Consider the following 13031-nt stretch of genomic DNA (forward strand, 5'->3'; position numbering starts at 1 on the left):
AAAATAAAGATTGTTTTTTGGGGGTTTTTTAGAGGTGGGGTGGGGGGGGGGTTCCAACGTGATACCTGAAGAATTTCCAGAGCTTTTAACCAAACAGAGATTCCCGGCGTGGAAGCCTGCTGTAGATTGGCTAAAACAGACATCCCTCTGACCTTATCCGCACACTTCAAAAGGCTGTAGTAAAACCGGAGGAGTGAAGCCAAATCTTCAGCATTGGTGACATCGAGTTGGGAAACCGCAGACCCCGGAAATGTCACCAAACAATTGCCACTTATATCTGTCGCACCTGTAGTGGAAAGGAAAAAAATATTATTTAAAAATAAGATATGTCTTTTAAGTACGTGTATGCGTTGTGTATATGTCTTTCCCTTGCTTGATCTCTCTCTCTCTCTCTCTCTCTCTCTCTCTCTCTCTCTCTCTCTCTCCTTCTCTCTCTTCATACATGCAATTTGATAACAAAGCCCTATATTAAAACCAAATGGAACTTTTGTTTTACAATAATACCATGGGGTATATTTTCGAGTCATACAGTCATTTAATTTATGAATTTGAAATTGTAAACAAAAACAAATTTTAATTAGAATAATAATGGCAATATAGAGTTCAGTCATGACCGTCAAGATAAAAGAACTTGTTCAACTGAACGTGACGTCATACAAAATAGATCTAATCGTAATGCTAAAATGCATGGAGTTCGTGTTAGCAGGCGTTTTTATTTATTTTATTACGCATGTTTAGTCTGACTAGCTAACCAATCAGATTCATTTTTATTCCCTCCCATGGGTTAATGTTTCCAATGAAAAGCCTTCTTACAAATAAAGGCTTGGCTAACTTTTACCTTCTCTTCTTTTGCTCTGGTTTGTATAGGGGTTACGAATCCTTTTTCGTGAATGTGTTGAATTAATAGGTTATCTGATTTTAACACAGGTGTGCTTGGAGTACGTTTTCTTTTTCTATTTTATGTGTTGGTTTACTTTAGTTTTTAATTTAATTATTTGGTACTTGTACAGTTTAATCAAGACATTAAAAAATGAAAATATCGAAAAAAGTTTAAATTGTACGTATCCCTTATGGAATGAAGTTCTCCGAAAAAAAAAAAAATTCACTTAATTTCAACAAGTAGTTTTTGTTTTACAGCGAAAAAGCAATTTGTTCGATTTTTAGGAAGAAAAGCTAGTATTAAAGATGGGGGGGGGTCGGCGCTTTACATGGAGTTATCTCCCCGTGGTGTTTATAAACTCCAAACAAAAATGAAAAAAAAAACCAACATGTTTGCCTTCAACGCGCTCTCATAAAAATGTTTTTTTCCGCTGTAAAAAAAAAAAAGCTTCTCGATCAAATTAAGTGAAATTTTTTTTGAGATCTTCAGTCCAAAACGGATACGTACAATATAACCTTTTTTCGATATTTTCATTTTTTTAATGTCTTGATTAAACTGTACAAGTACCAATTATTTTATTTTATTTTATTTGTATTATATATTGTTATATTTATCCTTAAGATAACAATACATAAGAAAAATAAAAGCTAACGATGAACTAATACAAATCGGCCTTGCTTTACAAGAAAAATAACTCTTTTGTTGTCTCCAAATTTCCAATAAATTATGAGGAGCACATTTGAGAATAATATTTACAAATATCTATCGTGTAATATACGCCCCTTTCCCCGGTGTACCTGTGAAAAAGAAAATGCTGACTTTACATGGGATTTTCACAGTAATTCGAAAATTATATTTAAAAAAAAAAACAACAACAACAGCAACAAATCTCTAATAAAATATTTAGAAATTAAAAAAAAATTGAATCAGTAATTGTATTAGAATCAGAAATTTAAAATAGAATCAATAAGCAGATCAGAATTATAAAAACGTTTGGAACCATCCCATCACTAAAATAAACCATGATCAAAATAACACATATTCAAGTATATATCAGTGATAGAAAACGGCAGAGGTCACAACATTAAAACACTTTAAAACCTTTATAAAAAATATTTGAAGCATCCTTTTAACAATTCAAATGTTGGCTTACCCCTCTGATGAGAAAAGGAATGTTTTTTGAAAAGCTTAAGTTTCAGACATTTGTAATTCTTAGTTGGACGTATTAAGAAAACATGAAGTAACTATGTTCCGTCTTGAAAAATAGGGTTTTTTTTCACTATCATAAATCCTATATTAATTTGAAATTTTTATATCTCTTGATACAATGCTATAGAATTAAATACAATATGGAAACGTTAATTATAAATAATATAGATAATAGATAAAAAATAGTAACAAGTAAAAATAAAAAACAATATATATATATATATATATATATATATATATATATATATATATATATATATACTAGAATGGGTGCTCGGCGTTGCCCGGGTGCAAAAAAAAAAAAATTGTAGTAGAAAGGCAGGCTCGAACCTGTACCGCGAAGGAGGAAAAGAACGGGGGAAAAACATGACGTCTTTGCTGTTAAGACCACCGCCAAACCGGAAGTGACGTAGGTTTAAATTAAGGCTAGACAATCGAAAAGAGGGGATGACTTTAAAAAATATCAGCGAAAAAAAACAACTCCTCCCTGTAGAAAAGTACCCAGTTGAGAGTGAAGGAATTAATGGTTTTAGCCAATTTTTCGGTATTTGTCGTCTGAAGGGTCTAGCTTCAACACAATACTAATCTTGTGAAAATCTGTCGCTTCTGTCGAAAGTTTTAGGCAGACATGCAAACATAAATACATAGATTTATATATTTGTAGCTCAAATGTTCTATCCAAACCGATTAAAAGCTTGCCCTATCTCTGAATACCCTTTATGTAAAATTTCAAATTTTGAGACCAGAAATTGTCTGTAGTAATTTGATAGAGACCGCAGAGATCAATTTTTTTTTTAACTTTAACTCCTATTATGACTTCTTAACATTTATTATTTTGGGCTCAAATCAAGTTATTAAGTTAGATCCATGTCCAAGGAACTTATATCTTAAATTTCAAGTATTTAGACCCAAAATTGGTGGAGGAGTTTTGTAGAATTTTCAGAGGTCAAATCGTTGAACTTTGACCCCTTAACAGCCAAATTTCTGGCCGAAAACGGATTACAAAGATTTTCCAAAATCTCAGTATCCTGTATATCAAATTTCGAGTCTGTAGACTAAAAATAGACAGAGATATTGTGTAGGGAAATGTACACAGGCAGAAACACAGACAGACATTTTCACTTATATATATATATATATATATATATACTAGACTACCCGTGACCCGTTGGGTCAGTATGTTATATTAGCTATGGAATTCATGTATGAGTGTGACACTTGTGATGTAAAGAAAATAGTTTTTTTGACATAACAGAAACATTTCTATGAAAGTATATTAAAATGAAAAAAGAGTCGTTCTGTTTATTATAATTGATTATTTTTGAAAAAAGAAATTACAGTTACTGAATTATAAGTGGTTGGCCATGCTTATAGGTAAATGTGCACTGAACAGATACCATAATACTTATAGTTAAATTTAAATTTTTATATATATATGCTTTTTTTTGGACATCGTTCATTTCTGTATTACGTTTAAGTTATTTTAACCTCCACTCTTCCCATGTTAAATAATAATTTCGAAACAATAACGTTAATATTTCAGTGCGGAGGTCAAAATCTGCAAAAGAAGCGATTTGTGTTTATTTGTTTACGTTGTTATGGGTTAATGTTTATGCGCTCATGCACAACCGGATGTCGTAAACTGGAAAGTGGGTTACATACATCGTTACAAAGTCATTTGAGTTTTATAACTATATATATATATATGTATATATACTAGATGGCAACCCGGTGTTGCTCGGTCATACAATATGCTTTGTGTATGTATTATTATAGAATCAATCCTCTATTGATTATGAAGAATTTTCCTGGTGGACTAATTCGCAAAAAAAAAAAAAAATTAAAATAAATGAATAAATAAAATAAAATAAAATAAAAAGTTAAAATAAATCAATCAATAAATAATAATGATAATGTTGTTCACCAAATTTCGTATGTTTTGTTTACAATATCACGTCAGCTGATGTCTGGGCTTGACAATGAATGCCCTAGAAAAGTCACTTCTGATTAATGTTTTATTTTAAAAATATGCAAACGAAATAATGATTTGCATCGATTTTAAATGGTAACTCTTCTTTTATCGTAAATTAAACTGATTAATAAGAAAAAATTAAAATAAAATAGTGAGATACACCCGGGTTTGAACAAGGGATCATTCGATCTGTAGTTGGATGCTCTACCACTCTCTAAGTTCAGATGACAATAAATCTGTTGTTTTTTTTTTCTAAGAAGATTTGCTGAGATTTTATTATTTTCCTTATTCGGTGGAACGTAAAAAATTCCCCTGTAAAAATTCTTTTTTTTTTCATCTATAAGAGAGAAAGACTATTTTTAAGGTCGAATTTTTTAATTTTCGATACTTATCGAATGAATTTCTGTACAAAACATATTCGAGAACACTGCCGGACATAAATTACTTTAGTGTGAAATTTGCAAAATATAGGCTTAGCCATTGCAGAACTTATGGGGAAGGAACACATACACACACAAAGTGACTTTTATATAATAGTAGAAGTATATACATATATATATATATATATATATATATATATATATATATATATATATATATATATATATATATATATAATACTTGTTTATTGTTATATAAACATGCTCACATCCCGCTGCTACAAATAGCCACTTGTTTCAATCAAACAACAGATATCATCAGGCAGCGACTTGACTATTCAAAAGTTCAATGAATAATGGATTTTTATTTTAGGTAGGAACTCTTTAAAATTTGGAGTTAAAAAACTTAAAACACAGAACTTTAATTATAAGATGTAAAGAGGGAGGGGCAATTTAAATAAAGTTAAAAGATTATAATGTAGAGAGAGTGATTAAGAAGAGAAAAAAAACCAATAGAGAAAGAAAATAAACAGAGAACGAAAATAGAGAGAAAAAAATATATATATAATATGGAGAAGAAAAAGAAAAAAGATATAATGGTTATTATAAAGAGAATAAGGACTAGAAGGGAAAAGAAAGAATGATGAGATATAGTTAAAGAAAGAAAGAGAGAAAGTAAGAATTAATAGGAAGGGAATCTTAAAAAAAGTTGACAGTATATAGAAAGAGAAAAAGAAAAAGATCTGCGTGTCAACCAATTTATGAACAATTATACAATTCAGTAATGAGACACGTTATTACAAATACAAACAGAAAATACAATCTAAGCGTTAGAAATGAACATGTCAAAAAAGACAGCGAATGTATCCAACCAACATATTTATCATCTCACATACGTCCACGAGTAATATCAACGCAGTTCAAACATACGTCTACAATTAATTAAGCCCTTTATACTAAATGATATAAGTTTAAAGTTTTCGCATTTTTATTAAATAAATATATAAATAAAAGAAAAAAATAATAATGATAAAGCAATATCAAAATTATTAATAATAATAATAATAATAATAATAATAATAATAATAATAATACAAATAATAGTAATAATAATAGTAATAATAATAATAATAGTAATAATAATAATAATAATAGTAATAATAATAATAATAATAATAATAATAATAATAATAATAATAATAATAATAAAACAGAATAAAATTAATATTTATCATCTTTTTAATATAACATATTTAGCCATAATAGGGAATTAAATAAATTAAATAGGACTAATAATTATAAATAATAACCTACTAATATTTATGTATATAAAAAGAATACAATACATATATATATACATATATATATATATATATATATATATATATATATATATATATATATATATATATATATATATACACATGCATATAAGTAAAGGTGTAACTCAATACTATTAAGTTGAAAGTTTAAGCTAGTTAAGTATAAATATGAAGTCATATTAAATCACAAATTAATACATTCAAGACAGTATTACTAGAAACATAGATACAAGTACACTTACATATAAATATATAAATATATTCAGGCAAAAGAAGTAATTAAATCAGCAAAATACTCAAAAGTAGCGACACACAGGTAGATAGTAACAAAATTAAAAATAATAAAATACACAGAGAACCAACAGACATACAAATATACATATATATATATATATATATATATAATTTTATGTATACACATACATACACTAAAACTAACTACACATGCATATAACAAGCTTATTAAAGAAAATATTACAAAAAATTACAAAAGATCAAATATAGATATTTGCAAAAAAATTGACAAGGATAGTAAAGAAATAACTGATAGACTTAAAATTAGTAATAGAGTGGGAATTTTACAAAAGAAAAAACAGTCATATATTTTGCTTAAAGACCATAAGATAAATTTTGAAAATAAACCTACAACTAGGTTAATTAATCCTACGAAACCCGAAATTGGTAAATTAAGTAAAAATATACTAGAAAGAATTAACTATCAAATTAAATCAACATATAAACTAAATCTATGGATTAATACAGCGGATACAATTAAATGGTTTTCCAATATACAAAATAAAAAGAATTGTATTTTCTTACAATTCGATATTGTGAATTACTATCCCTCCATATCTAAGGAACTATTCGAAGAGGTGATGGAGTTTGCTAAACTCCTGTCTGATATAAAAGACACTGAAATTGAAATTATACGGACATGTAGAAATACTACATTGATTAGTGGAAATGATCAGTGGTTGAAAAAAGATCAAAATAACCTGTTTGACATTTCCATGGGGTCTTTGGATTCTGCTGAAATGACAGACTTAGTAGGTCTATTCATACTATACAACTTAACCAAAGACATCAATGTCATGGATATAGGCTTGCATCGTGATGATGGACTGATGATCATTAAGGAATCCAACGGCCCTAAATGTGAAAGAACCAAAAAGATTATCTTAAATGAATTCCATAGAATTAAATTAAAAGTGGATATTATATCAGATGTTAAAACTGTAAATTTTTTGGATGTGAACTTTGATTTAAGGAAAGGCATCTACCAACCATATAGGAAGAAAAACTCAAACCCAATTTATGTACACCCCCTATCAAATCACCCAAAATCTATCATTAGGCATATCCCCAAATCCATTAGTAAAAGAATCAGTGACAATTCTTCCAATCTTGAAACATTTAATAAACATAAATATTTCTATAACAGGGCCCTTAAGGATAGTGGATACAAAAACATGCAAATTGAGTTCATAGAACCAACACACCCAAACACAAATACAAATAGAAACCGTAAGAGAAAAATCCTGTGGTACAATCCCCCTTTTAATCTGAAACTTAAAACAAATCTAGGAATGAAATTCTTAAACTTAATTAAAAAGCACTTCCCTATTAGTAACATACTACATAAAATTTTCAATAAAAATACAATAAAACTTAGTTATAGCTGTAATGAAAACCTTGAAAAAATAATTAAAAAACATAATAACAAAATATTAAACAAAAATAGCACACCCATTGCTACCGAAGGGTGTAACTGTAGAATTAAATCAAAATGCCCTATTAAAGGAAATTGTCAAATTACTTCTGTAGTGTACCAAGCAACTATTTCTACTAAGGAAAATCCTAATGAAAAAAAATATTACATAGGAATGACAAATAACAATTTTAAAGAAAGATTTACCGGTCACAAGTGCTCTTTTGAAAATAATGAGTACAAAAATAGAACTTCCTTGTCTAAATATTACAATAAACTAGTAGAGCAAGGTTATTCCCCAATAGTAAATTGGAAAATTTTAAAGAAAGCTAAAACCTGTTCATCTTTAAACTCACTTTGCTACCTATGTCTTTATGAGAAATTATTTATACTTACTTTTAGAGAAAGAGATAAATTATTAAATAATAAGCACGAAAATTCAATTAATTGCAAACATTATAAAAACCATCTTTTAAGTAATTTAGTTTAGATATAAAATTTAAATAAATTTAAAATTGTCACTGATTTCTATAATTTATTAAAATATTATTAATATACTTTCTCCTCGCCTAATTTCATTCTTTATTTCCCCTATCTTATATACCTGTGTGTCTATGTGTATATGTATGTGTCTATGTGTTTATTTTATGACCGTGTGTACTTAGATTTATATATTTCTATGTTATTTTGTATACCTTCCTTTGTTGTGTGCTCCCCTGGTGGTGTTTATTCAGTCCATTTGTATGCTTTTATGTGTGTATGCATCTATCTGTACTCTTGCCAAATAATTTGTATTCATATGTATTTCTATGTATATGGTTTATGTGAATTATACATATTTATGTGTGCGTATATATATGTGTGTGTGCGTTGTTGTATATTAGTATATGGCTGTGTGCATATATTTGTGTATTTTGTTGTATGTATGTGTATACATAAAATTATATATATATGTATATTTGTATGTCTGTTGGTTTTCGGTGGGTATATACATATGTATTTTATTATTTTTAATTTTGTTACTATCTACCTGTGTGTCGCTACTTTTGAGTATTTTGCTGATTTAATTACTTCTTTTGCCTGAATATATTTATATATTTATATGTAAGTGTACTTGTATCTATGTTTCTAGTAATACTGTCTTGAATGTATTAATTTGTGATTTAATATGACTTTATATTTATACTTAACTAGCTTAAACTTTCAACTTAATAGTATTGAGTTACACCTTTACTTATATACATGTATATATATATATATATATATATATATATATATATATATATATATATATATATATATATATATATGTATATATATTTATATATATATGTATTGTATTCTTTTTATATACATAAATATTAGTAGGTTATTATTTATAATTATTAGTCCTATTTAATTTATTTAATCCCCTATTATGGCTAAATATGTTATATTAAAAAGATAATAAATATTAATTTTATTCTGTTTTTTTATTATTATTATTATTACTATTATTATTATTACTATTATTTTATTATTACTATTATTATTATTATTAATTTTAATATTGTTTTATCATTATTATTTTTTTCTTTTATTTATATATTTATTTAATAAAAACGCGAAAACTTTAAACTTATATCATTTAGTATAAAGGGCTTAATTAATTGTAGACGTATGTTTGAACTGCGTTGATATTACTCGTGGACGTATGTGAGATGATAAATATGTTGGTTGGATACATTCGCTGTCTTTTTTGACATGTTCATTTCTAGCGCTTAGATTGTATTTTCTGTTTGTGTTTGTAATAACGTGTCTCATTACTGAATTGTATAATTGTTCATAAATTGGTTGACACGCAGATCTTTTTCTTTTTCTTTTTCTATATACTGTCAACTTTTTTTAAGATTCCCTTCCTATTAATTCTTAATTTCTCTCTTTCTTTCTTTAACTATATCTCATCATTCTTTCTTTTCCCTTCTAGTCCTTATTCTCTTTATAATAACCATTTATATCTTTTTTCTTTTTCTTCTCCATATTATATATATATATTTTTCTCTCTATTTTCTTTCTCTATTTATTTTCTTTCTCTATTGGTTTTTTTTCTCTTCTTAATCACTCTCTCTACATTATAATCTTTTAACTTTATTTAAATTGCCCCTCCCTCTTTACATCTTATAATTAAAATTCTGTGTTTTAAGTTTTTTAACTCCAAATTTTAAAGAGTTCCTACCTAAAATAAAAATCCATTATTCATTGAACTTTTGAATAGTCAAGTCGCTGCCTGATGATATCTGTTGTTTGATTGAAACAAGTGGCTATTTGTAGCAGCGGGATGTGAGCATGTTTATATAACAATAAACAAGTATTATCAGCTCTTTTTATTGAGCACTATCTAACAACCTCGTTGAATTCATTAGTCCATTACTTTTGAATAAAAAAACCCGAGTATATATATATATATATATATATATATATATATATATATATATATATATATATATATATATATATATATATATATATTATTTTATCTGCTTATGGTCACATGTTTCGATTACCGAATCATATCAACGATCCGAAAAAACGGTAATCAAGAAATATATATTTGTTCTGCAATAATATTGAGCACTCTCTTCAGGTTTTTAATATATATATATATATTTGTGTTTTTCGTGTCTTGATATTCATATTAAACCCCCTTCTTTCTCTCGTATTTATTTGCTTCCTCACAAAAGCAAAAATGTGACATGAGGTCGTTTTTAATGTAGGGGAAAACCAGCTCCCCGAAAGGAGCGCAAAAGGGGAACTCTGATAGGGACCAAAAATAATAAGTGTCTTAGTATAAAGGGTCTCCCCTTTGACCAAGCACAAATTAACTTCAGTGTAGCCTCAGAACAGATACTACACTTTGAGATATCAAATCTTTTATTCGGGTTAAAAATACAATACTAATTAAAAACAAACAAAAACTTTAGGCACAAGACCACAAAAGGGGAGAAAAATGAGGATCGTTGGTCATCCTTGTCACTTGTGTAAAAAAGTTATAGTAAACACAAACCTTTTTCTATATATATTCATGTATGCGTATATATATCTGTTTATAAAAATTTGACTACCAAACTTCACTGTCACTTTTTGGTCTACTGACATGAAACTTCATATATAGGGTATCCGAAGCCATGCGAAACTTTATATTTGGGTTTTAGCCGGGGAAAATCGGTGCAAAAGTGTGAAAATTTAAAAAAACTGAAATTTGTCAGGTGAAGGTCGAACGATGACATTACGAATATGCATGCGTAAGATAATAACTATTAGTTCATGTTTTAATTTTTAACCTTGCAGCAAACATTTTCAATTTTCGTTCAGTAAAACAAAAGTTATGATGAATTCTCTGGTGTTCAAAATCGTAAAAATTCGTAAGGAGGTGAGCGACTTTTTATGGGTGGTTTCCATAGCAATCATGTCACTACAGAGACTAGTGTTGCTACTTATCCACTGCTGTCGCGAAAAGATAAGTAACAAGTGAAACATACAGAATAAAAGAATGAAAGGGAGATAATTGGAGGGGATTTTATTGAAGCAGACGAGTGCCGTGCATTGTTATTACATATGTGTATGTTATGTTTATGGGTGCAAAAAAATAAGACTGAAATTAAACAAAGGACAAGTGAATTTATTGGAAACCTGGAAAAATCATGGATTACAATAGAAAAATGCGAGCATGAAAAGTAATATGGTTAAGCTTGAAAATGGAAAAGTAAAGGACTAGTTGTTAAAACTGGAAAAGAAAAGGACAAGATATTCTTGTAAAAAAATATAATAAATTTATAATTTAAAATATTTCAGCATTGAGAATATTTTTAATTCAATTTCTAACATTATATAATCAATTCTTAATGCTGCAATATTTTAAGTTATGAATTTATTATATTTTTACTAGAATATCTTGTCCCTTTCTTTTCCAGTTTTAACAACTAGTTCTTTACTTTTCCATGTTTAAGCTTAACAATATTACTTTTGATGCTTGCATTTTTCTATTGTAATATATATATATATATATATATATATATATATATATATATATATATATATATATATATATATATACATACACATGCAGTAATAATAAATAAAATAGGTTTAAGGTTCCCAAAATGTGTACTAGAACTGTCCGAAAGGACCTGTGGTACAATGGTTAGAATACTTGGAAAAATCAATTGTAAAAGTGATATTCTCCTGAAGGTTGGAGTCTCAATTCTGTTTGAAAGTTTTTGTATATGAAATGAAGGAGAACCTAAAGAAAAAGAAAAAACGAAATAGAGATATGTAAAGTCTGAAAAAAATTTGAAAAACACTTATTGTAGTGTTCATAGGCAACACCTTAAAAAAATATGACGACGTAGACATTTTTTCCAGATGTGTTTTGAATTCGATTAATAAGTGTTTTTTTTTATTTATGTTTTTGAAGACTTTATATATTCTAATTAAATTGTTTTTTTTCTCCAAATTCTTTTTCATTCCATATAATTAACTTTATAACAGTTTATTTAGGAACATGCATTCGTCTCTGATGAGTTGTTTAGTGTCTTCCGCTATTCAACAAAAATATTTCAATTTAATGTTATTTTTAATTCCTTTTATATTATCTTTAAAAGCGACATTATCATTATTATTTATTGATTGATTTGGTCGTAAAAAAAAACACATAGTTTTTTTTTAAATATGCAAATTTATCAAGTAGTTTGTGTTTTTTTTACATTAGAAAAAAGTATTTGCTTTGCTTTTTTGTCTGAAAACAATTTCAACTTGCAATGAAAAATACAAATAAAATAATCGTAAATAAATGTCAGGGATGCGAGTTCCATTATAGAATCATTGATTTAATTTAAAAATACGCTTGAAAACTAAATTACAACGCAATATTACGAAATAAACAAATGCCTTACTAGTTTGAAATTTATAATTTAAATATATTTTGGAGTCAAACTCCATCTATTACTTAGTATTTATACATCCTTTTTCTTCTTTCTTGCCATGTTGTAAAATTGAAAAAAGAAAACTCAGTAAAGATCCACGCGGTGTCTCTCAGCGGTTATATTTTGAAATGCCGGGACGGTGCGTTGGCTTCTTGAGATCAACGTCAGGGATGTAAGTTCCGTTATAGAATGTTGATTTAATTTGAATAAAATAAAATACGCATTAGGTGCGCTTGAAAGCCAAATTACAATGCAATATTACGAAATAAACAAATAATTTACTTGTTTGAAATTTATAATTTCGTTAATCTCGCGTAATCAACGCACCGTTCCGGTATTTCAAAATACAACTGCTGAGAGACAACGCACATATCTTTACTTTTCTTATATATATATATATATATATATATATATATATATATATATATATATATATATATATATATATATATATATATATATATATATCCGTATTATTTGAATTTATCGGACTACTGTTCTCATCTTGAGTGTTATTTTCACAACGTTTCACGTTTCACTCGATGTAACCTCTAACCTTCTTCATGTGTATCTTGTCGAACTCGGGAATGTTTCTGTCA

At 27.5% G+C, this 13031-nt stretch overlaps 1 protein-coding gene across 2 annotated transcripts in view; it reads right to left on the bottom strand.

The window, feature by feature from the left end:
* LOC145303554 (uncharacterized) overlaps nt 1–13031 on the bottom strand; it is a 322732-nt gene that overhangs the window by 182879 nt on the left and 126822 nt on the right. For both annotated transcript variants that reach the window (XM_080145059.1, XM_080145060.1), the window contains one exon: nt 66–286. In XM_080145059.1, coding sequence (XP_080001185.1) covers nt 66–286 — 221 coding nt within the window. The remainder of the gene's footprint in view (nt 1–65; nt 287–13031) is intronic.

Source organism: Euprymna scolopes, chromosome 19 (genome assembly GCF_053919585.1).
Source record: "Euprymna scolopes isolate OS-2025 chromosome 19, ASM5391958v1, whole genome shotgun sequence".
NCBI lineage: Eukaryota > Metazoa > Mollusca > Cephalopoda > Sepiida > Sepiolidae > Euprymna > Euprymna scolopes.